The following is a 25,970-nucleotide window of genomic DNA, read 5'->3' on the forward strand; positions in this document are numbered from 1 at the left end:
TGCCAAATATTCGTTAGCTATCCCTCTAAGCTTCATTTCATCTGAACATTTGAGCAACCTGGCATCTTCTAAGTCATTGATCAAAAAAAATAAATATTGCAAAAGACAGAGCCAAGGACAGATTCCTGTGTTAGTCCACTAGACACTACCTTCCAAGCTGACATCATATGTAATAATGAATCTTGGGGTTACATCATTCAGTCACTTCCAACCCACCTAATTGTACGATCCTCTGACCCTCATCTTACAAGCACAGCACAAGAAATTTTCTCAAATGCCTTGCTTAAATTAAATCTAAATGTACTATGCCTACAACATTCTCCTAATTCCATCAAAGAAAAAAAAATAAGGTTAGTGAGCACTGCTTCATTTTCTAAGTGTTCATATATTATCTTCCTAATAAATTTTAGGATCTTTTCTAAGAACAAAGTCAAGCTCCCTGGTTTCTGATTCTCAGAATCCATCCAACTCTATTTTTTTTTAATGTTTTAACTGGAACAACATTTGCCCTTCTCCCAATGTTTTTACCTCTCCTCTATAACCTTTCAAAGACAACAGTGTCTGAGCACTCAGATCAGCTGGCTATTTCAGTACTCTGGGATGTCTGTACTGATGACTTGATCTCATTTGAAGCCAGCAAAATGCTGACTGAACATCCTCTTACTTCTCTTGGGTTTCTACTTCCTACTAATTATTTCTGTTCCAATGGTCCCAGTTCAATAATCATTGTCAAGAAGAGAAAAGAAAAACAAACAAAAAAAAGAGCTGAATAGCTCATCCTTCTCACCATTTTCTAGTATTTTCATTGCATCTAGTCCAAGGCATGGTCCTTTCTCTTCCTGTACCAAGTATACTCAAACACTTTGGTGGACCTATGGTTTCATCGTTGTGGGAATTCCCACTCCTGAAGAAGATAACTCCTATATGCCTGCCCATCTTGTGCAGATGTTATCCTTTTCTTCCCATTTCATTCACCAGACATAGTCCACTTAATGAGCTGGGCCCTTTTTGGAAGTTTCCTGACATCACAAAGATGCCAGAAGAGCATATCAACTGTCCACCAGTTATGTAGGCCTCATTCCCTCCATGTGCCTGGATCACCTTTTTTGTTCCCACATGTCTTTGATAACATCCTTTGGGCACCCTCTCCTTTTTAATTCTTGTTGGTAATGCATCTCAAGTTAATTATGTCCATGTATTCACATCCCTCTCCATTTCCATTTGGGTGACCCTCTCCTCCACCGTTGCAAATACTAGTGTGTTCCTCCAGGACTTGTAGACGTGCAGCGCCACTGGAAGATTAATGTTAAAAAAAAATGAGCTTTCGCTTCAGACAGAGATTGGAAAGCCATTTCAAAACTCTGGAATTTGTCAAGTCCATCCAGTATATTTTCCTCTTCTTGTACCACTAGAGCCCAACTCATTGTCCCTTTGCAGCATCTGTTCAAGATAGATGTGCTGATACTTGAGCTCCAAAGTTTATTCATCTCCTCTCAGACAGATCCCTGTCTGGACCACAAGCAATCTGCACCCCCTTGGTTGCTGCTCAGTGAAATACTTGATACTTTTTTTTTTGAGTGATCATGAATCTCATTGACGAGGTGGCTGACTCAGTAACCGTGAACTCATGCACCTGCTTTCCCTTTTATATAATTTTTTTCATATTAAACCTATTTTCATATTAGTCATGTTGTAAAGAAGAATTAGAACCAATGGGAGAAACCACAAGAAAGCTGAAACAAAAAAAAGAGAAAAAGAAAGAGCAAATAATACGCTTCAGTCTGCATTCAGACACCATAGTTCTTTTTCTGGATGTGGATAGCATTTTCCATCATGTGTCCTTTGGAGTTGTCTGAGATCTTTGCATTGCTAAGAAGAGCTAAGTCTATCAAAGTTAGTCAACACATAATGTGACTATTGTGTACAATAATGTGTACAATATTCTGGTTCTGCTCACTTCACTCAGCATCAGTTCATATAAGTTTTTCCAGGTTTTTCTGAAGTCTACCTGCTCATCATTTTTTATAGCACAATAGTATTTACATTCATATACCACAACTTGTTCAACCATTCCCCAATTGATGGACATCTCCTCAATTTCCAATTCTTTGCCCCCACAAAAAGAGCTGCTATAAATATTATTGTATGTGTTGGTCCTTTTCCCATTTTTATGATCTCTTTGGGATACAGACCTAAAAGTGGTATTTCTGGGCCAAAAGTTATGTACAATTTTATAGCCCTTTGGGCATAGTTCCAAATTATTCTGCAGAATGGTTGGGTCAGTTCACAACTCCACCAACAATGCATTAGTGTTTTTTCCATTTTCCAATTTTCCCACTTCTTCTCCAGCATTTATCATTTTCCTGTTTTGTCATGTTAGACAGTCTGATATCTGTGATATGGTACCTAAGAGTTGTTTTGATTTTCATTTCTCAAATCAATAGCAATTTAGAGCATATGACTATAGATAGATTTAATTTCTTTATCTGAAAACTGCCTATTCATATCCTTTGATCATTTACCAATTGGGTCATGACTTGTATTCTTATAAATTTGATTCAATTCCCTATATATTTTAGAAACAAGGCCTTTATCAGAGATACTGGTTGTAAAAATCCTTTCCCAGTTTTGTGTTTCCCTCCTAATCTTGGTTGCATTTACTTTGTTTGTGCAAAAACTTTTCAATTTAATGTAATCAAAATTACCCATTTTGCATTTTAGAATGCTCTCTCTCTCTTGTTTGGTCATAAATTCTTCCTTTCTCCATAAATCTTGACAGGTAAACTATTCCTTGCTCTCCCAATTTGCTTATAGTATCGGCCTTTCTATACAAACTCTTTAGAAGAACAATCTACACATGTATCAATGGCATACTTAATGAAGATTTTAGAAAGATATCACCAGGTTTTCACAAATGATATTATACAATGAGCCATATCTTTAAAACTGTACAATTGACTAAAAGATGTAGCAAATCCATATGCCATAGGGTTTGCTTTTTGTTAGCTATTAAACAGAAAAAAAAAAGCATTGCATTCAGTAAAGAAAAAATACTTCCTAATTTTTTTCCTCCAACAGAATGTCATTCATACATAAATCCAATTTTTACAAGATTCTTTGAAAGACTTAATAATAGACATACTCTTGTGTGAATATAAATAACAAGTAAGACATAAAACAGTGAGATACGCATTGTTGTGAAGACCCAGTGTGAAGTCCAAATGTCAAGGGATTCCCTTGGGATGCTGAGTTCCTCCAGATGCTTCTGTTTGGGGTTGACATAGTGCTGGTTGCAAAAAGACCTAGAACATTGCAGAGCCTCAGAAAAGATTTTCACTATGCCTTAAAAACAAAACAAAACAAAACAACCCCCTGCACCTTTATGTTTTCCTTTGCTCAGGCTGCCTTTGTTCTGGGCTCTAGCACTCTGAGAGTAGTAGGAAGCTACTCTTTTAGATTTATCTTCATGTCTTTGCCCTTGCTTCCACTTTTTATGTTATTTTTTAAAAATAATCTGAGTTCTATGATATATTCTCTATGAATTCATATCAATCTCTTCAAGCATCTCAACTTTGTCTTCCTTACTGAATTTATTTCTACACATGTACAGAGTTTATTGCCTGAGAGTTTACCATGACCCTTGGGCCAATGTATTCTTCAAAATATTAGGTCACCAGAGCCTAAATATCCTTTCTTCAAACCCAGTTCAACCTGTCCTTCCCATATCTAAGGTGCCTTTCTGATACTGGCTGGCTCTCCCCTTTCTTCTGCAGCATGCACTCAATGAAGATGCGATCCCTCACCCCCAACGTTTGCTTCTGCTTCCTATACAGACAAAAGTCCGGAAAAACAGATCCACTTATGCTTCCTCTTCCATTGAAGATTGGAATGATCAGTAAGAGAAGTTCATTTATTAGCTGCATTGCTTTTGTCAAGGGAAGGTTAGTACATGATTGGATAGTTGAAGTCATCTCCTCCTAAACATCATACTTCCAGCCAAGGTTTGTGGATACGTTTTCCAAACTACTCATCAAATTCCTCCTTCTTTCCAAGCATCATGTGCACCTGTTTACCTGTAACATTATGGCTTCTTTTTCTACTCCTGTTGCTCTTCACCCAAATGCTCTAGGTCATGTTTTTACTATTAGGCTTCTGGATTTCCTCACGTGGTTGCGTGTCAGTGTATGCATATACACATACGTGTCGGTGTACATATACACTCATGTATGTATGTATGTATTGTATTTCAAAATCCTCCTCCTTGCCCCCATCCTCTTAGTTAGTCTGTACAATTCAAAGAAAGGAGACACTTCCAATGGCAAATTCTAGTTGGGTCTCATCTCATCAAGTTTCAGCGTCTCCTATTTCACCAAATGTGTCTCCTCTAGTTCATCTGTACTGTGTGCATATTTAGACAGACGTCTGAGCCCACAGGTATTAGTGCTGGGCTCTTCTTGTATAGTGACTCCTGTGAATTCCTGGTCCCCTTCTCTGCTGTTCTTCCTCTACTGCTCTTCTCTGTGGTAGCTTGTCACATAACCATTAGCAGTTTTCTCTCTCTCTTCCGCCTTCCAGTTTAAAATTTTCTTAATTAGATTTCCAGGTCTCCAGAGAAATATGCTTTTACTAACTCTTTTTAGATATATTCCATCCTTGCTGAAGAACATATCATTTCTACTCTTTATCCCCTAGTCAGGAAATCAAAACTCCATCCTCAGATATCATCTTCTTTCTCTTCCGAATCATGACTCCCTTCCTAGACATCTGGTGATAAAATGCTACTTGTGCCCCTGGTTGATGGTTTGTTCTCCCCTACCTACCTCTCCACCAACATCATGGTCCTTATTCATGTCTTCCAACTTCCTTTTGGTGACATTATTTGTTTTCACCCGCATTGTCAAAAGTGGGTGGTGGTCACCAGGTTTGACAGTTGTTGGGAGACTCTGCAGTCCTAGGTACATGCCTGGGGAAGACAGTAGACCTTGCTGCTTTTGACTAACACCTTCTATTAAGATGTACCTGTGATCACACTCTATAATGCCATGTTTCCTTTTTACCACTTCCTACCCTTTCCCCCTGGATTCTGTGATGGAAAAAAAAGACACATTTATGGCACTTAATCATTCAAGTGTGAGCTGAAGATTTAACTTTTAAAACATGCTTCCTCATACTAAGAGGAAGAAAGCTCCAGTGCTTGATGGAGAACCCAAAGAAATTGAAGGCCTAGGTTCTATGACTTTGAACTGTTCTCACCATAGCCTTGAGCTATCATACGCTTTGACTGTGGATTCCTGAGAGCCATCACAATGGAACATCAACTCTGGAAAGTTTCACCAGGCTAGAAAGACTTAGAATAAAGGCCCAGGGATGGCCTGGCTGTCTATTGTCTGGGGAATAGCCCAGATAAGCCAAACAATGCTCACAGGGACATTGACTTCTTTTTGCTACGTAAACAATTAAAGATGATTTGCTGAGACACAGAAAGGTGCTTGTTAACCTGAATTATTGTTACTTTACTATCATCTCTTCTGAGAAGACTGATAGCATCTCCTGGTCAGGAATCGTAAATGGAGCTCTTTTGATTGCACATCCTCTCTTCTCATTCCCAATCTTTCTTTGCATTTGGTGTTGACTTCAGTATTTTCAACAAGTTGATGGTCAGACTGTATATAGACAGGTGATTCAGAAATGACTCACATGCTAACAACCAATCATTTCCTGTCTGTTGAGATAATTTAATTTTTGTGCTATTTGGGGCTCAATATGTCCAGTGCCTTTCTCCCCAATCCCTTCTTAAAGAAAGTAATCATGTTGAATGAATAAATGAATGAAAAAAACATCTATTGAGTACTTACAATGCACTAAGACTGGAGATACAAATGGAAAATTAAATCAGTCCCTGCTCTCAACAAACTCATAGGCCAGTGGAGGAGACAGCACACACAAGAGGTTTCAGCAGCCAGGTAGATGGAAGGGCCCAGGGGAGATAAGGTTTCATTTGGCAGGTCACACAGCAGTGCCTAGGGTTCCAAGATGGTGACAGGGGGAGTTATAGGGTCTTTTACCTTTCCAGCTACACCCCCATTTCCTCCCCTTCGGGAAGGAATCCATAGTCTCTGAATTGGTCTCAGTGTCTGCTTTCTCCTGAGTGCACCAAATGGTATCTGGGCCACTGGGGCAGCCAAGGAGGGGGAGGTTAAGTGTGAGACTCCTTTGCAGTTTATAAGTTTTTGGTAACTTTGATTTCTTGCTCTTGATCTATGTTTTCCAACACATTCTTCACCTCCCTTCCTCTTGCCCCTCCTCCATGGTAAAGTCATTGAATATTCAAGTATGAGGGCCATGGCAGCTGATAACCTAGCACCAGCATGATATATGCATATGTATAGTCCTGACTGTAGTGGTAGGAGCTTCGAAAAGAGATCTGGGAAAGATAGTCGTGTAGAGGGGAGAAAGAAACAGCTACCATGGCCAGGGCTCTCCATGAGCCTGTCCATTTTGCTAGAGCATGGGCATTCTTGACCCTCAGATCCCACTTGCTATTCCAGACACAGTTACCTTCAGGTAGTCCCATGAGACCATCATCTTTTTATGCCAAAAAGGTTCCATCTGTGGATGCTGGGAAAGACTCAAAGAGTCTCTGGGACCAGGAAGTGAAGGAGGAGGGTGAGCTCGAGGGGAGGCACCATCTTGGAGCTTGTCAACATCTAGGGCAAAGCAGAAAGCTAAAGCGGCTCTCCTGTCATGGATTGGGTTCCCACTCCTGGTTTAACCAAGGGCTTTTAGACCTTGGAAACAGCCTCCTTGGGAATAAAGTGTCTGATTCCTGGTCTCGCAGTGACTCTCACCTTGAGCAGTTCCAACAGCCTAGACATCAAAAAACAGTGTTTCCATGGTGATGGGCAAGTAATTAGCCTAGCATGTCTGGGTTCTCTAGATTGATCTCAGCACCAGTGCTAAGCCAAGTAGCCCAGAGCAGGCTTCAGGGACAGGACCAGGCTGGACACACAACCTTCCCTCTAGATGGTGGTGGTGTTATTTAGGGTACAGGTGTTGACAGTACCTGCTGATGATATAGTTTCCTGATATCACAAGATTTGCTAATTTAAGTAAGTGACATTTTTTTCCCTTTACTCAAATATGAAGTCTAAGCAGTTTTCAATAGGTTGATCTAAAAAGGAGGTTCCTGGAAGTGGGTGGGGGGAGCCAAGCTGGATAAGAATCATGACCCTGAGAAGGTTCTTGAAAGGAACAGAGTTGGTAAGGACAGAGAACCTACTCTTTTATGTGCCTACTTGTGAAAAAAAAAAGTCTTGGTTAGGCACAGGACCCAAGATTTCATCTGTAGAGGGAATTCCCAAGAAAGGACACTTTCTCTGCCAACGTAGGTGAGTCTCTCCGATGCCTCGTAACAGTCTTATAGAATTGGTTAAAGAGCTGAGAGGTTCAATCACTTGCCCAGGGTTGCAGAGTGAGTATGGATAAGAGGTGAGACCTGAATCCAGGTCATCCTGGCAATGAGGCTGGCTCACTAGCCACTGTACCATATTACCTTTATGCATAATGTGTATTATTTAACTTGGACAGCTGGGTGGTACAGAGGATAGAATGCCAGACCTGGAGTCAGGAAGAGTTATCTTACTGAGTACAAATCTGGTCTCAGACACTTACTAGCTGTGTGACCCTGGGCAAGTCACTTAATCCTGCTTGCCTCAATTTCCTCATCTGGAAAATGAGTTGGAGAAGGGAATGGCAAACCGCTCCAGTATCTTTGCCAAGAAATCCCCAAATGGAATTATGAAGAATCTGGCATGACTGAAAAATAACTGAACAACAGCAACAACAACAATTACTTAATTTGAAGGTTTTTATCAAGGTCTTACAAGAATTTTTCTAACTCCTCATCCTCTTCATTGCAGTCTCAATTATCTTCACAGTAGCCTTTATGCATCTACTCATTAAAAACACCTTGAGATGAGATTATTAAGTGTGCCATGAAATGATGCTTTTGTCACCTTTGAAGGCCAAATAAAACTAACTCTCCTGCCTCCTTCTGCTGAGTCAAGATGAGCCTACAAGCCATTTTTCCATTTAGCTGTATGTCTTCTAGTTTTATTTATAGCAAGATTGTCAACATTGATATAATTCAGTTGCTCCAAGAGTAGGTCAAACCATTGGTTGTAGGACAAGGATCTCACATTTTGAGTTCCAACTAGTTAAATGAACATTTATAGGTGGCCTACAAGCTGTGTGCTGCCAGGCCCTCTTGGCCTCCTTCCCCATTCTGCGGCCACCATCATTGTCACTGCAGAAGGGGAAGGAGCTGTGCATAATGAAGGGATGTGTGGTGGTGGTGGTCTTTGTGTCACAGATTACCATGGCCAAAGAATCCACCAACAACGATGAACCTGGAGCTCCTTTGTCCCAGCCGAGGTGGCCTTCAGAGAGCAGACATCATCTGTCACTGGAACAGGAAACAAAATCGAGAGAATGATAGAAAACATCAGGGTCATGTGTTCTGATCTCAGATGCAGGGAAGTATGGGAAAGATGCTGACACTGACCAAGACAATGACCTTGGTTAGCAAGAGCAATCACCTCATCCCCTGAGCTAGGCAATGCTGACAGCAGGGCTGGGGTGGAAGAGAACAGAACTGATAAGTATCATCTATATACACAAACATAATAATAGCCATAATAACAGGTATCTCTATAGTGCTTCATGGTTTGTAAAGTGTTATGGGTGTGTATATTCATATATATACACATATATGTATATGTAATATATATTATCTCACATCATTCTTACAACACCTCCATTATTATCCCCATTTTACAGATGAGGAAACTGAGGAAGACTAAGGTTAAATGATTTGTCCACGGGCACACAGATAGCAAGGATCTGAGAGACTGGATGTGAACTCAGGACTTCCTGACAACGGGTCCAGTGCTCTATCTATGCATAAATACATGTACAAATGTGCATATATGAACACACATATGAACCCATACATGCACACAGAGGGAGTACAAAATCCTTAGTCTTGCTTAAGAACAAGTAGAATGATCTGAGAATTGCCTAACTGAACTTGTAGATTGACAAAGAAGCTCGTTTGAGCTTCTAAACCCTAATGATTTAGAAGCCTAGATAAGATTTGATTTGACTTGATTTTATTTTAGACTGGTCTTGTGTTTTCTTTGGGAGTTCAGTTAAGGAGACTCCCTCTGCCAATGAAGATCCATACCTGTTGTGAAACTCAGAGTTTCAGAGAGCCACTTGGAACACTAAGCAATTCAGTAACTTATCCAAGGTCACACAGCCAATATATGTCAGAAATGGGACTTGAATTCAAGTATTCCTAAATGTGAATTAGTTTTCTAACCACTTCTCAGACAATTATTTTTAAAATTAAAATATACATCACAGTATGGGAGTAAGTAGGATTTTTATTCCTTTGGAGAAGTTGAAGGTCCATTTTTTATTGTAAGGAAGTCTGAGAGCATATATTGCTGATGAGATATTGATTTCTCATCTCCCTTGGGATATCTTTTGATGGTAATTTATCCATTCCACAAATATTTATTAAAAGCCTGTTGTGTGTAAGGCAACATGAGAGTCAGTGTATGTGAATATACAAAGACTATAGGATGACATCAGCACGGGGGACTCTTCGTCTGGGAACTTTCTCCACCAACACAAATCTCAACTTGTCGATAACAATAGATAAATCTATGGAATTGTCTGAGGGACAGAGAGGCTGGAGACCTTGTCCAGGGTCTCACAAAGGCAGGGAGAGTCAGAAGCAAGATTGGAACCCACTTCTTCATGTCTCTAGACCTAGCATTTTTTAATTTATGCCACATTGCCTCTATTGGTATCAGGCACGCAAAGATCAAAAGGAAATAATCCTTTCCTTCATGGAGCTTACATTCCTCTTGGGTGGGGCGGTGTGTGGGAGAAACCAACATGTATAGAGATAAGTCCATATTAGATGATTTGAGAGGCAAGAAGAGAATATTATCAACTAACATGATTGGGAAAGCTTTCTAGAGGAGGCAAAATCCTTCTCCAGGAGGGTGGGGACCTAATTTAGCTGGATCATAGGATATGTGAAGGAGAGAAAAGTCAAATACGGCTAGAAGATTTGTTTGGTGACAGATTTGGAGGGCCTTGTGAGTTGAAACCAAATGAGTAACTCATCTAATAGTGCCACTACACTCAAGCTGACCTGCCACATCACCTTGTAAAACAGAATATTGGCCTTAGTGAATCCAAGCCATTGAGATCCTTTAGTAGTCCACCTACTTGGCATCTATTTTCCTAACCTGCACTCAGAGTACAAGGGTTCAACCCATAGAGGAGTGACTGCTTCATAAGGTTCTAGGAACTTCCAACAAATAGATCCTGAGCCCCCACCAGTATCCTCCCCTTAGACAATCAGCCAGTAGTTATAGTTCTTTAGAAAAGATATGCATTCAAAAGCCATAGAAACAAAATCAGTTATAAAGCATAGCCCCCCAATTTGGGGTGCACTATGGGAAAAATACACACTCCTTGGAGGAGAAAGTGAAGTACAAACTTAAATTACCATGGCAGTGAAGCACACAAGTATGGGACCCACATGGCTAAGGCAACTAAGCAATTCTACAGCCCAATAACATGTTAATGTTTTGTTCAGGGCTTTTGTTGGCTCCCATATCACACTGGTCAACCCATATTGAAGATGAAATTCTTTAAAACTCTAAGATCTTTTCTTTTTTTTAGGTGAAGATCAGTGTATCCATGCCTCTCTCATCAGATACTTGCAATACTATTGTTTTCAAAGATAAGTGAAATGCTTCATATATGCCCTCATTATATGTTATCTTATTTGATTTGCTCTAGCCCAGGGGTCAACCTCTGTTCTATTTATTTATTTTTTGGTTAGGCAATGGGGCTAAGTGACTTGCCCAGGGTCACACAGCTAGTAAGTGCTATGTGTCTGAGGCCAGATTTGAACTCAGGTCCTCCTGAATCCAGGGCTGGTGCTCTATCCACTGTGTCACCTAGCTGCCCCTGCTCTATTCTTTTCGTATTTGTTGGGATTCACTATTCAAAGTGTTAGCTGATCACTATTCAGTGTGTTAGCTTTTCCTCCTATATATTTTTTCCTCTACAAGTTTGATGAACATATCATCTATTCCTTCATCCAAATCACTGATAAATATGCTAAATAGCAAAGAAAAAAAAAGGAAAGATCCCTAGGACACTTCTTTCCAAGTTGACATTGAATGAGTGATGACTAGTCTTAGAGAATTGCCATTATACCGCTTTCCATTCTGTCTAATTCCACTGTGTCCCACATACTTTCATCTTTGTCTATTCCTGAGTATAAAATTGGGTATGCTCCAATGATTGAGAGCCATTCCTTGCCATATTTTGTTCTGGTGAAACTGACTACCCCTGACTACCCCATGTATCAGGGCATGTTTTGAACTTCACATGTTCAAGGAAGTGTCACAGGCAGGCCTATGTCCATACTGGATATTTTGTTTTGATACCAAATTGCCCAAAGCAAAGTCCCCCATTCCCATGAGGTTAAGTTGAATCTCCTGCCTGAGCAGAATGGCATGGTCTAGGATTGCTCATCCTCATGGACTCTGTGAAGAACTGGCAAAGGGAGATGTTGCTACTTAAACCCTTTTCTGAACTGTGATCATTAGCCCTTATATTAAGGAAAGTCAAATCAGGGACTTTTGTCCTCCTACCACCTGCTTCCACGAGCAGGCAAAACTTCCTTAATGGTAAGCAGAGGCAGGAATAGATTTTTTTTTGTGTGTAGATATCCTGGGAATATTATGAAGACAAGGTGCTTGAAAAGTATTAAATGGCACTCCTGCAAACACATCCTGCTCTTTTCTATGCAGCACCAAGCAGTGGAAGCCCTCAGCAGACATAATAGCATTCATCTCTATTGGCTCTTGATGCCAGGGCTGAGGACAAGCAGGACAAAGGTTGTTCGGGGATGTGAGGGATTCATACCTAGAACCACTTTGGTATAACCTTTGGTTCCCCCTTCTTTTTATTTGACATATCTAAGTAGTCTCAAAGGCCTGTCAATTATACCCTGTTCATTACTTCCTTTCTATTCTCATAACCACCCAAGCAGTATAGGTCCTTGTAATCACCTGTAGAAACTATTTCAATAGGTTCTTTACAGCTCTTTCTGCCTCCACTCTCTCCCTATGCCCCCCATTTGTCATTCGTACCTTCTGCAGAAATCCTACCATGACAACCAGCTGCTATAACCTTTCAGTGGTTCCCTATTGTCCCCCCACCCCAAAAAGATAAAAATTCTTTACCCTGGCGTTTAAGGCCCTCCATAGTCCATCACTACCCTGCCTTTCTAGATCAAAGTGCTATGACACTATATCCTAGGTAAAGAATACTGATATAAGTAGAAGAATCTCAGAAAATGAAAAATATACACACGAACACAGAGATGAATGGGCAAACAAAAAAATGGAAGAGAAGATGGAGGGGTAATCAAATAAGGCGATGAAAACAAGTGGGGTGCCATACAAGTGATGCCCAAGTCCTCTGCCTCCAAAAAGAAGCAAAGGAGGGGATTGGCATCTTCTCTCCCACAAGAACATTGCCAAAGGAATCCTTTGGGCCACAATGGGGACAGTGCATCATTTTATTTTATGCCTTAGGATGGAATATCCAATACTGAACTTTGCTGTGTATTGGGAAATCTGCGGTGCAGGAGGGGACCCATATCATTCACTTTTTCTATTTTATGGAGATGAGTTAAAAAGACACATTGAATGAATCCTTTATAATAACAGTGTTGGATTTATTGAAAAAAAAGATTAACACTAATGATTATCTCAACTTCTCATCTCTTGAACAGAAGCCAGATGTTTACCTGAAATAAGTCCACTGACAAGCCAGGCTAATATTCATTTTCCAACCTACACCCTTTGATATACCAACTTAAGGGAAGTTCTGCTACATGCCACACAACAGGATCCATCAGGCATAAATAAAAGCTGCCATCACGAAGACTTCCTTTGGTCAGCCCTCATGTTTGGTCACTGTTAGCTCAGCTCGGGTCCTCTGGGACCTCAGGTCAGAACCCGGTCAGCTAAGTAGGCTGGAGAAGACTCCTGGCTCGCTTCTGTGTTCTGTGAACACTTCTTGAAGGTACCAGTATCCCCAGAGGTGAGACACCGGCATATCTCTAGAGTAGCCAGGAGTTCTAAGAAGGGATTTTTCTCTTCTGGTCTATGTAATCTATCTTCTATAAAATCTAAACCAGAAAAAGATTTTTATTTTAAGAGGGAAGAAGGCTAGTGACTTATTCATTCTCTCCGGATTTTATAAGATCTTAGATTTGGAGCTGAAAGGAACCTTAGGAGCTACAAAGTCTCCCCCAATGCCACCCCACTTTTTAAAGATGAGTGAACCAAGGCCCAGAGAGATGATGACCGAGGAACCTGGGATGACATGGTCCCAGTTTAAGAGCTGAAAAGAACCTTGGAGACCAGCCAGGCTATCAGAAATCTCCTTATTTTACGGATGAACTGAGGGCCAGAGAGGTTAAGTGACCTGGAAGAGACCTTAGAGGTCATTAAGTCCAACCCCTTTATTCTACAGATGTGGAAACTGAGGCCTAAAACAGTTAATTGACTTGCTCAACAGCACATAGACAGTGACCAATACCAGGACTTGATTCAAACCCAGGTCCTGACTCCCGAGTCAAGGTTCTTTCTACTGTATGTCGCCGTCTCTTGACCCAAGTTGTTTTGCCCAGTTTTGAGATTTACGCTTTTTTGATTTGTTTCGTGAATATAATAATCAGTCTACTCTGAAAACAGCCAAGAGGGGTTGGACTTGTTCTATTGGGCTTCAGAATGTAGAATTTAGAACAATGACCAGAAGGTACAGAGAGGTACATTTGGACATGATGTCAAGAAGAAATGAGCAAACCAAAGCACCTCCCCAACAGTTGCTGATCCCAACCTTGGGGTAGTGGTTGTGTCATCTTTGAGGCCCATCAGGACCTCTGTTCTTGGTGGAGGGGAATTCATTTTTTAGGTACAAATTGGACCCAATTGCATCCAAAATCCCTTCTAGTTTGGAGGTTCTATTATGATTCTGATTTCCAAAGCCAATGGGTCTGGGCTACCATTAGGCCACAGGCATTGAGCTGTTTTCAGTAATGATAGTGAATGATTTTATATGGACTTTCCCATGATTAGCCTCTTGTGAGTTGGAGCACAGGTTGTGCAAGCAGGCATTAGCCTGGAGTGGGAGCTTAGACTCCCTGGCACTGGAGCAATATGAAACCAACCAGTCTGCCTGAGCTCACTGACAGGCCAGACAAATGACTGGACCTGAGGTCCTATTTGCAAAAGGATCACGGTAAGCAAGCTTCACTTAAGGCTGCAGTACCCATCCACCAGGCAAAGATCAGAGTCAACAGATGCAGACAGGAGGTAAAATAAAAGTAGAGTCTCTTCCTGTCATTTGTTAAGGGGGGCAATCAGTCAATCAACATGAATTTCTTAAATATCTAGAGTGTTCCAGGTGCTGTGCTAACAGCTGGTAATACAGTTAAAATATTATTATTAATCATTAATAGCAACAATAATGATTAACATTGATATGGCACTTTAAAATTTGCAAAACACCTTGCCTGCATTAATTCATTTAATCCTGTGAATCAGTAAGTCAATGCACTTTACTTAAACACCTACTGTGTGTCTGTCATTGAGCTCAGTGCTGGGAATACAAAGAGAGGTAAAAGAAAGTTCTCAAGGAGCTCAAAGTCTAATGAGGGAAACGATGTGTAAATAACTAGATACAAACAAGATACATACAAGTGGGAGATAATCAAGAGAGAGAAGGACACACCAGTATGAAAGGGGATCAGGGAAGGCAGCTTCTAGAAGGTAGGATTTTAGCTTGGACTGGAAGGAAGCCTGGAGATGGAGATGAGAACTTTCTTTTCATTTTTGTTTGTTTGTTTTTCTTTTTGTATGTGTAGGCCTGATTTTATCTGTGTGGGCCTGATTTTATCTGTGTGAGGAACTCCTGGTCTAGAAACTCCTCCCCCTCATGCAGTGATGAAAGTCAGACCGAAATGCCCCAGTGTTGAGTGGCTAGCCCATAGGCCTAGAGCTTTTATGTGTCAGAAGCAAGATTTGAACCCAGATCTTCCTAATCCTGCATTCATCTCATCGTGCTGCCTCTAGTTATTTACTATGGACAATAACTCTATTTAGGATGAGGAAACTGAGGCTGAGAGAAGTGACTTGCCTGTGATAACAGAGTGTCAAAGAAGATTTGAAGGGAGGCCATTAAATATTCCAAGTCAAACACTGTTTGCACAACACTTTTTCCCACTGTCTTCATATAGGTTTGCTTTGCTGGTTGTGGGACTGAGCAAGCTAAGTCATGAAGGGCCAGAAGTATGTGCATGCCAAATATCTCTGGGGTACATGCTGGCCAATGGGATAAGCATCAGGATGGGAAGAGGGATGAGTCTGTCCTATTACTAAGACATCTTGTGTTTTTAGAAGAAAAATAAATTTTATCCCAGTTTCCTACCATAGCCGCTGCAAGGAGCTGGAGGTATGAAGGACAGTCAGATTTTTAGGGGTGCTTGAAGTGGCCCAGGGAGTTTTCTGGTCAATCTGATGAGATTACAGGAAAGTAAACCAGAGTCAAGACCAAAGACCATGCATCTGTGTAGGCTTCCTCTTCCTCCTGAAGAGCAGTAATGTGAAATAAGCCCCAAACAGTAGGCTGGAGCTAGGAAAGACTTTAAATGTCAGCTTGATGTGTTTGTGTTTCATTCTGAGGCAACAGAAAGCCACCAAAGTTTCTTGAGCAGGAGAATGACGTGATCAAAACTACTTTAGGAAGAATATTTTGGCACTTGTCTAGACAGCAGCTAGGTGGCAAAGTGGATAAATTACCAGGCCTGGAATCAGGAAGACTCACATTCCTGAGTTCAAATCTGGCCTCAGACATTTACAAGCTATGTGACCTTAGGTAAGTCATTTAACCCTGTTTGCCTCAATTTCCTTATCTGTAAAATGAGCTTGGGAAGGAAATGGCAAACCACTCCAGATCTCTGCCAAGAAAGCTTTAAATGGGGTCACAAAGGGTCAGATAAGATTGAAAAATGACTGAACAACAACAACAACAAAGAGCCTGAAAACTAGAAGTCCAAGTAGCCTATTTCAAGAACGGGTCAGACATGCTGATGGCCTCAACTAGATTAAGGGCCATGTGATTAGAAAAGAGGGGGACAGATGCAAAAGATGTGCACATAGACTTGGGAAGTTTTAGCAACTGATTGGATGTGGGTCATGAGGAACCAACATTATAGAGGAGTATTTACTAAATTCCTGGATGTGTTTATAGAAAAAGAGCCAGGAGAGAGCAAAAGTGACAACAGGTGTGAGCTGCCTGGACATCTGGTTTATTGGTCATTTCTTTCCTACTACCAGAGGAGATGGGAAGGATGGGATGTAAACCACTCAAAGACTGAAGCAAATGAAGAGACAGGGGAGAATAGGGGACTTATTATGGCTAATCTCCATTTTCTTGGTAAAATATGAGGATGAGAGGGTGGTGAGAGTGCTGGGAGATCCTAGAATATCATTGTTTATCAGGCTTTGATATCACCCATCGACATATGTGGAACTTTTTTTTTTTTAATGAGAACTGTTATTCAGCCAAATGTCTTTCATCCTGTTCTGATTTTTTTTAACCCAACCTTAGAACCTTCTATTTACCCTGCCTAAATTTCAACTTGTTTGGTTCCTTCAGCCTATTGTTGTGGTCTGCCTGTCAAGAACTCCTTGGCCGCTGACTCATCCATCCATTACCTATGAGCCATCCTGCTTATCTTAATTTTTCCACTAGTTTTGAGAAACCTGCCATCTATTACTTTATCCAAGTCCCGGAAGACAGTTTCATCTCAATCAAGCATGAGACAATTGAGAGAAGTGATTATTAATAACCAGTGATTTGGTGAGGTCCAGAGTTCCCACCTTTTTATAAAGTCCTCAAAAGTTCAGTCTCTAGAGGACATTGCTGACAATGGGATTGGATTAACTTTTTTAACAATCTTGTTCAAACCCCACCCAGGTGGGAAAGCCATTGTGTTCTACTCAGGTTTGGGTGGGGTTAAATTCTTTGAACAGATTGCCCAAGGCTGGGGGTGGTCTGAGTATAGAAATAGTCTCTCTTTGACCAAATGTTGCCCCTCATTGTAGTATTCAGTCTCTCATTAATTATTAACCAATCAAAATTGATGGCCACCCTCAAGAACACCCCTCTTCCAAGGGCATATAAGCCGTGAGCCCACTGTCATGATAGTCTGGCATTCCAAAGTGTCACTGACCTTTTATTAAAAATGCTGACATTACGAATAAAATGATTGACCACGCAGAAATTATGTCTCTTGAACTTTTTACACATCACAATCATTTATGAAGCTCTTCCTATGTGCCAGGCACAATGCTAAGCACTTGAATAGCAAGGGGGATGGGGGATGGGGAAGTCTTTGCTTTCCAGGAGCTCCCAATCCAGTGATTCAGACGGCATGTAAATAACCAGGTACATATGTGATTCATGGAGTAGGTGGAAAGTACCTTGAAAAGGGCAGGCTCTGGTGGCTGGGCACTGGGAAAGGCCTCTTGGAGGTGGTAGGATTTGCAGCCCTCATGCTTTTAGAACAGTGGTAATCAATAAGGGAAATGCGATAAAAAGAGGGAGGTCCAAACAGATGCCTCAAAATGATTTGTCTAAGCATGATCTGATCAAAAACAAAATTATTGAAACAATAAAATTATACCAAAGATAACAGCCATCAATAAAGCAGATCCACATTTATGTATGACAGCTTAAGTGGTTCTGGGAAGTAAATTGATTTTCCTCGCATCCCCATCCCACCTACAATTCATGACGAGGATGGCAAACAAAGTGAAAGTGGCAAGAACAAAACAAAACAGCCTTCGGGGGCTTGGGTCCAAGTGGCAAATGCAGGCAGAATGGAGCTGATTCTGGCTTGGAGAATTAACCGTCCTTCTAGCTCAGTCCCCTGGCAGCCCCCAGTGGGAAGTAGTAAAGGCCTGTTGGCAGGAGGAGGGACCTCCGCTTTTGTCAGACAGTCATACAACATAATTAACACTTTTTCTGGATGCAAATGACCCCTTCTTAAAATGTATAAAATGAAGGAAATGAATTACCCTAATTATACCTTATTAGATACCATTAATCCTCATTAGAACCCTATTATTCTCTTTTAAGTGGGTTAATGAAAAAGAAATGCTGGTCAGCTCCGTTAAATCCAGTGTCATCAGAGTGGGGGCATTTTCTCATCATCCAAATCAGAACTAATTGTGTTCTCTCCAGTAAAGGCTGTGGTTCAAGAGCCGAGGGCCATCCACCGTCCTCTCCGGAATTTTCTGGGCTGCCATCCTAGGTGGGCTAATGGCAGAGGCAGACTTACCATCAAGCATTTGGGGGCAGGGAGAGGAAGCTCCGTGGTTGCCCAGAGGTATGTTAGTTTGCATGGCGCGATTATTGCTTGTTAGCTAGGCTAATTCCATTTACACAGTATTTATTAAGCAGTACAATAGTTTCACCGTTTCTATTTTATTAGAATGTAATCTCCTTGAGGGCAGGGACTCCTTTTTGCCTTTCTTTAGAACCAGTGTTTAGAAAAGCGCCTAGCTTGTTTTTATCGTGGTTGTTGAGTCAATGGTGTCTGACTCTAGGTGACTGCATTTGGGGTTTTCTTGGCAAAGACACTGGAATGTTTGCCATTTTCTTCTCCAGCTCATTATGCAAATGAGGAAACTGAGGCAAACAAGGTTAAGTGACTTGCCCAGGGTCACACAGCTAGTCAGTGTCTGAAGTTGGATTTGAACTCTGGTCTTCCCGACTCCAGGCCCTGTGTTTTATCCACTTTATCACCCAGATCACTACAAGTGCTTAATACATATTTATTAACTAACTTTGGCCACAAAATCATGTTTCCAAAACACACAGTAGCAACATCCATTGGAAAGAGCACAGAAAGAGGGCTAATATGGAAATGTTTTGCAGGACTTATATAATCGATATGATATTGTTTGCCTCCTTAATGAGTGGGGGAAGGGCAGGAGGGGAAGGAGAGAATTTGGAACTCACAATTTTTAAAAGTGAATGTTAAAAATTTTTTTTACGTGTGATTGAGAAATATTTAGCAAATATATATTTAGATGACAAATTTATTGAATAATTATACAATAGTTATAATTTATTTAATAATTTAAATATATTTAATATATGTATATAATATGAAAGAGCATGGGACTGGGCATGGACATCTGAGAGGTCTGAGTTTTGCGTGTGTGTGTGTGTGTGTGTGTGTGTGTGTGTGTGTGTGTACAGCTAGGTGGTTCCAGTCTATTTAGTGCTGGGCCTGGAGTTTGGAAGACTTAAGTTCAGTTCTAGCCTCAGACGCTTACTAGCTGTGTGACCCCCAGGCAAGTCACTTAACCTCTGTTTGCCTTAATATACTGGAGAATGAAACAGCAAACCACTGAAATATCTTTACCAAGAAAACCATGGACAGCAATGGTATGCTATGGTCCACAGGGTCCCAAAGAGTCAGACACGACTGAATAACAACAAACTTATACACACACACACACACACACATACATATACATATATATACACATACATACAAATATACACATATATACACATACATATATAAATATAAACACACACACACACAAATATATGTTCAAAATTTATTTTGTAAAATACTATATTAAGTGCTCTAGATACAAACAAAAGCCAGTGGGCCCTGCCTTGAAGGAGCATACATTCCAATGGGATAAGACCATATGTCATGGAAAGACAGGAAGCAGGGAGGTAGTGCAGGGCCCCTCCTCAAGACAAGGACTCAGGCATCCAGTTCAGGTTACTGGACAGAGGGTGGAAGTGACGGTTTGAGTCAAGATGACAGGATGTGCCACTGAGTAATTTGATGGTTCACCTCTGTCTCTCAATCTCAGTTTTCTCATCTCTAAATTGGGCTTAATGATCATAATGGCAGTATGAAACAATGGGAGGAACAGGGGATTTGTAATCAGGACATGGGTGCAAATTCTGCCACATATTAAATGTGTGATTTTGGGCAAATCATTTAAACTCTCTGGGCCTCAGTTTTCCCAAATGCAAGACTGGGGTGGATTTTACGCACTCTAAGGTCTTTCCAACTCTAAACCTATAAAACTGAATAACTTTTCCAAATGCAAAATCATTATTAATTTTTCATAAAGGCACTTTATGAATCTTATGCTGAGTCCTGGAATATGACTGCTGGAGGGGGGCGGGTAAGGAACATATTTCTTTTTGAAGCCCTTTACTTCCTTCCTGCATGATGACCTTGGACAAGTCACTTAAATTTACATCCACTTTACTGAACTTTGGTTTCTTGATCAATAAAATGAGAAGTTTGGCCTAGACGACCCCTGAGGCCCCTTCCACCTCTCCAGCCTCGATCCTAGGGTTTTTGTCACAAAAGAAAGTCTCTACTGTATGGTCGGTCAGGGGCTGCTATCTGTTCAGCAAGAAGGGGTGGAGGGGAGGGAGGAAGGAGGGGAGGAGGAGGGACAGAGGGAGGGAGAAAGGGAGAGGAAGGGGAGGAGCTAGAGTAGGGAGATGGTAGGGAGGTGGCAATTGGAGAGGAGGGGCAAACAATTACATTGGAATCATAACATTTGATCGAGATTTCCCAGCTCTTGGAAGGCCAGGTAGCAGAAATGTTGTTAGTTTTCCATTCTGCAGGAAAATAAACTGAGAACCCCCAAAGTGCAAAACTTTAGTTGCTACAGTAACCGCTGGCCTCACAGTCTCCTCTGGAAGCTGGGTTTGGGGGGCAATCTGAAGAATATTTATAGTTCTTCCGTAGAGTCTGACTCTTTGGGACCCCATTTGGGTTTTTCTTGGCAAAGATACTGGAGTGGTTTGCTATTTTCTTCTCATATTACAGTTGAGAAGACTGAGGCAAAGAGATAGAGTAGCCCAGGGTCACATGGCTAGTAAATGTCTGAGGGCAAATGTGAATTAGGGTCTTTCTGACTCCAGGCTAGCCCTATCCACTGCTCCACCTGAGAGGAAGGGTCTCCTCTCCCCCGAGAGAGGAGAAATCCTTGGTCACAGAGCAGGAAGGAGTCACAGATATCACCTAGATTCTAGACCAACCCTCATTTTACAAATGAGGAAACTGAGGCTCAGGGAGGTAGTGACTTGCCCAAGGTCTCCTGCTGCGGTTTGGGCCTAGGTCCTCAGATTCCAAGCCTTGGTAGCCTCGAATTCCGGTTTCTCTTTTCAGTAAATGTTTGCATGTTTCTAAGAAAATCAGTCCCTTCATATTTAAGGGCACTCTGCTGGTGGGCAAAGAAGCCAGGCTGGCCCTCGGACTTTTCAGGGGCCAAGTCACCAGGCAGGCTTTCTGGGGCAGCCACTGGGACCATAAGGAGAAGAGGAAAGGAGAGGTCGGTTATTTAAACAGAGGTGGGGGCCGCTCCCCTAGGGAAGGGCAGCTCTAGCCATCTATCTACCGCTCATTGTCCATCGGCCCCTTGCACAGCTGAGCCTCAGAGCTAAGGAAGACGAGAAGTGGGCTCAGCTGCAGAGCCACCGTGACCTCTGGCTTTTCATCCCGGGAAAGAGTTTGGGGAAGGAAGGCCCAGAGGAGCCTTGCCCGAGCTCCGGAGTACCAGACTCTGGGACAGTAGTCAGGAAGGAAGGGAGGCGGGCAGGCAGGAGGAGCCACGGCCCCGGGAAGTTGGGAGAGCGAACAGAAGGAAGCGCCGGCCACGGGACAACCCGGGCAGGAGTAGGGGGCTCAGCCACGTCCTGTCCGGAGCAGAGGGGCAGGCCCCACAGGGGTGGGCCGCGGGGCGTGCCCAGTCATGATGGCAAGTCTGCCCGAACTAGATCGAGATCTGTGACCCTCCTTCCTGCAGCAGTTCAGGCTGCCTCTCCCTCACTCCGGAAAGGCAGGATCGCTGGCTGCCCAGCTCCGCTCCCTCCTCCTCCTCCTCCTCCTCCTCCCCCTCCTCCTCCTCCTCCTCCCACGCCGCCCGCGCCAGCGCCTTCCTCTTCCTCCCTCCTCCACTCCCTCCTTTGTAGACGGCCTCCCCTCCTCTTCCTCTCAGGAAGCTCAGTGGCCAGCCTCCCTGCCTCCAGCGGAGGCCACGGGGCTGCAGCTTCCACAGCCCCCTCCCCCCGCCCACCTCCCTCCCTTGCCCGGCCCCCGCGGCTCCGGGGCCGGGTCGGGCAGGGGCACCCTCCTTCTCCAGCCCTTACAAGGACAAATCTGCCGAGGGGAAAGAAAGTCAGGAATTCGGGGCCCTGACGTCAGCCCCCAGCGCTCCGGGCGCTCTCAGCCCGGGAGACTGGGGGAGGGGGTGGGGAGGGGATGGGATGGGATGGGATGGGATGGGGAGGGGGGGAAGGAAGGAAGGAAGGAAGGAGGGGAAAAGGCACCAACCAGCGGCGGCTCCGGCTCTGCTCGCCTGCCGAAGTTTCACTTTTTCGCTGGGGGCTTGCTCCCTAGCCTTGGGTGAGGTTCCCCGGGACTAAGTAGCTTTAATAGAGCGGGCGGAGGCCGGCGTGCACGGCAAGGTAAGGGCAGGCTGGGGCCAGGACGCACAGCGAGTGCCGAGGGGGCGGAAGGGAGAGAGGGGCACGGCGGCCGGGGCGCCGCGCCTGCCCAAGCTGGCCGTGCCATGGGACGGGGCCGCCCGGCGAGCGGTGCCCTCTGGAGGGACGGCAGCTAGCGGGGCTGGGGACAATGCACGGGGGGGAGGGGAGCCCCGGGTGCCGCCCGGGCACCACCCCCTCCTCCGCTCCCCTCCCCCGCCGCCTCCTCCTCCTCCTCCTCCTCCTCCTCCTCCTCTAACCGCTGCTGCCGCCGTCGCCCGGGCCGCCTCCTCCCCGGCGAGGTATTGTTGCCAACCCTAGCTCCCCCTTCCCCTCCGGCCTTTCCCCCTCCCCTCCCTTCCCCTCCTTCCCCCTCCCTGCGGCCGCTGCGCCCTCGCCAGCCCCCCTCCTCTGCAGCCGGGGCCGCCGCTGGGCTGCTGGGCAGCGGCGCTAGCGCCTCCCGGGGGTGCCCGTGCCCGGGCCGCGCGGCTCCTGGGGCAAGGGCACCTCCGGCCCGGCCGCCGCACCTTTGCTTCCTTGGCAGCCTTCAGCCTCCAGCTCTCAGTGGCAGGCGTCTACCTCGGCCCGGGCCCCGGGGTGTCGGGTGGGGGAGCAGGATGGCTGCATTCCGGGAAGTTCGCTTCAGGGCCTGAGGGCTCCTGGGAGGGCAGGCTGGGGAGCTGAGGGGCCCCTCCCCGCTCCCCTAGGGCGCCCTCCGGGAGGTGGCTGGTTCTGGGGTCCTTAGTGGGCGGGGCAGCTTTCTCCAGGAGCAGGAGCTCACCTTTTCCGAGTTAGCTGTGTAGCTCCCTTGGGGTAGGACCCAGCCCGTGCCCAAGGGCAGCTGGCACTGTGGGCGGTGCTGCTCCTGTTCTCCAGCCTACCCAAAAGTTAGAGACAGGAGGCTGCACGGTGGATCTGGGTTCAAATCCACACCCTGCTGTAGGCTCTCTGTGCGGCCTTGGTCTAGGGTCACCTCACTTTTGGACTCCAGTCCTTTTCTGTAAAATTCGGGGTTCGGACTTCGTGTGTTATCCAGGACTGCTTCAGCCTAGGTAACATGTAGGTATCTTCTCCGGCCAAAAGAAAGTATGAGAATTCCGGCCAGCTCCCCTGTGCCTAGAACTCAGCGTTCTAGGGATTCTGGGTTCAGATCAGCGCTAGAACCTCACCTAGATTTCTTCTTGGCCTTCCCTACTGTCGTCCCTTTTCCTTTGCTTGTTCTTAATAAAACTAATTCACACTAAGGTGTTAGTGACTCCATGTGTCATCTACTTTTTGACATTTGCCCTTTAACGTTGGCTGATGAGTCTTGGCTACGTTTAACCCAGAGAAGCGACTTGTGATGGTTTTACTTCAAGAATCCTCAACCAAGCCATCTGGGTAACCACCATCTCTGCTTAGTAGCTAGGCTTCTTCCCACCTCCTCTGTCCGTAGCCCAAACCCACTCACTGACTCATTCATTCAGTGCATTGCTCTGGGTCCCTAGAAAAAAGGGAGACAGTTCTCCTGGATGCTTCCATTCCTCCCTCCCCTCCCTGCCTTACTCTAAACTTGGGGAGCCTCTTTGGGGTCAGAGATCAAGAACAGACTTGAAGGAGTCTAGTTTGGGACTTCATCCAGTCATTCTCATGGAACACAAGTATTCAGTTGGCACTACTGATGGATAAAATTATGGCTTTCGGTTCTCGGGGAGCATATCACCTAGTGTTTATTATTAGCTAATCCTGTTTGTGGTTTAGTTCAGATAGAAACATTCCTGGGACTAGTCATAGTCTACTCCTTAATCTCTGACTTCTAAGTTTCTTTAGTTTGTGTCTGGTGGCTACAATGACCCACTGTGAATAAAAGGATGGGGGTGGGGTGGGCAGTGCTTATTCACCTCTGGAATCTAGAATATTCATGATTGTATCTGTTGGGGAGGGGCCCTATTCACTTCAGATTCTAGAATATTCATGAATGCATCCAAGTATACTCTCCATTCATCCAGGTCCATCTGGAGGTAGTTGGCTTTGTGAGTTTCCCTTGTAAGAAAACCCATCATCCTTACCTATGGCCTGCAGCTGCTAGGAGTCGCCAAAAGGAAGGATCTCCTTGGACAGACCCAAAGTCCATTGCCTGGCCTAGACTTGATCAATCCACCCCATTTATTAAGTATCTACTCTAACGGGAGCTGGGGAAACCAGGACCGAAGTGAAGCAAGCCCTAGGTTTCTTGGAGCTCACTGTCTGGCTAGAAGATGTACAGGGCTACATAAAAGATCTAAAAACTGCCTCTAAGCCTGAGGTTTGTAACCTTCTTGTGTCGCACGCCCCTTTGGTGGTCTGGTGAAGCTCATGCACTCCTCAAAACAATACTTTTAAATGGATAAAATAAAATAATGTGGGATTACAAAGGAAACCAGTTATAAAAAAAAAAATTGAAAGGTCACAGGTCACTGACCCCTACTATAGGTGATTTGGGAGGATAGGCGGAAGAAGCTGAAGGTACATTACATGAGGCCATTTGTAGAAGGTAGTAGTGTTTGAGGTGAGCTTTGAATGCCAAGATTCCCAGAGACAGAATTGAGGAGCATGTACATTCCAGATCATGGAAAGAGGCAGTTCAAAGGTACAGAGGTGGGAAATGGAGTAGCGTGTATGAGGAACAGCATGAGGCCAATTGGACTGGCCTATAGAAGGTGTGGAGGAGAAAGCCGGAGAGGTTTGGGGTAGCAGTTGGGAAAGCCAACTGGAGAAGTTGATTGTTGATCCTAGAGGTAATAGGGAGCCACTGCCTTTTATTCAGAGGCTGGCTTAGCTGTTGAGAAATTGGTGTCACCTCGATGATGATGAAGAATCAGAGGAAAACTCCAATGGAAAATTGAGAGCAGCAATGTTAGGATTATTATTTTTTTATTTTTTTTCCTTAATCCTATCCCACCCCTACCCACATCTATTCTCTCTTTGGACCCTGTCCCTCCTTAGAAGTGTTTGCTTCTGATTACCTCCTCCCCCAGTCTGCCCTCCTCTCTATCATCCCCTCCCCCTTGTCCCCTTTTCCCCTGTTTTCCTGTAGGGTAAGATAGATTTCCATACCCAACTGAGTGTTTCTGTTTTTCTCTCCTTAAGCCAAATCTGATGAGAATAAGATTCACTCATTCCCTCTCACCTTCTATGGATTATTTTTTTTAAATAAGCAGCATCGTACTGTCAGTTGTTAAGTGTGCTCTCTGCTAGGCACATGTGAAATGAACAAATAAATGCCATTCTCTGTCCTC

The 25,970-nt window shown here is 43.8% G+C and overlaps 1 protein-coding gene across 3 annotated transcripts in view; it reads left to right on the forward strand.

Moving 5' to 3' along the window:
• Window positions 1-18,479: 18,479 nt before the first annotated feature.
• LPP (LIM domain containing preferred translocation partner in lipoma) overlaps window positions 18,480-25,970 on the forward strand; it is a 692,945-nt gene continuing 685,454 nt past the window's right edge. Inside the window, exon 1 of one of the 3 annotated variants that reach the window (XM_027848882.1) lies at window positions 18,480-18,562. In XM_027848882.1, coding sequence (XP_027704683.1) covers window positions 18,496-18,562 — 67 coding nt within the window. In that variant the 5' untranslated portion in view covers window positions 18,480-18,495. Of the gene's footprint in view, window positions 18,563-22,486; window positions 22,696-22,974; window positions 23,016-25,970 lie in introns of those variants that run through there. The other 2 variants (XM_027848884.1, XM_027848888.1) reach the window with 2 other exon arrangements.

The sequence above is a fragment of the Vombatus ursinus genome, unplaced genomic scaffold (assembly GCF_900497805.2).
Source record: "Vombatus ursinus unplaced genomic scaffold, bare-nosed wombat genome assembly UNPS02006874.1, whole genome shotgun sequence".
Classification (NCBI taxonomy): Eukaryota; Metazoa; Chordata; class Mammalia; order Diprotodontia; family Vombatidae; genus Vombatus; species Vombatus ursinus.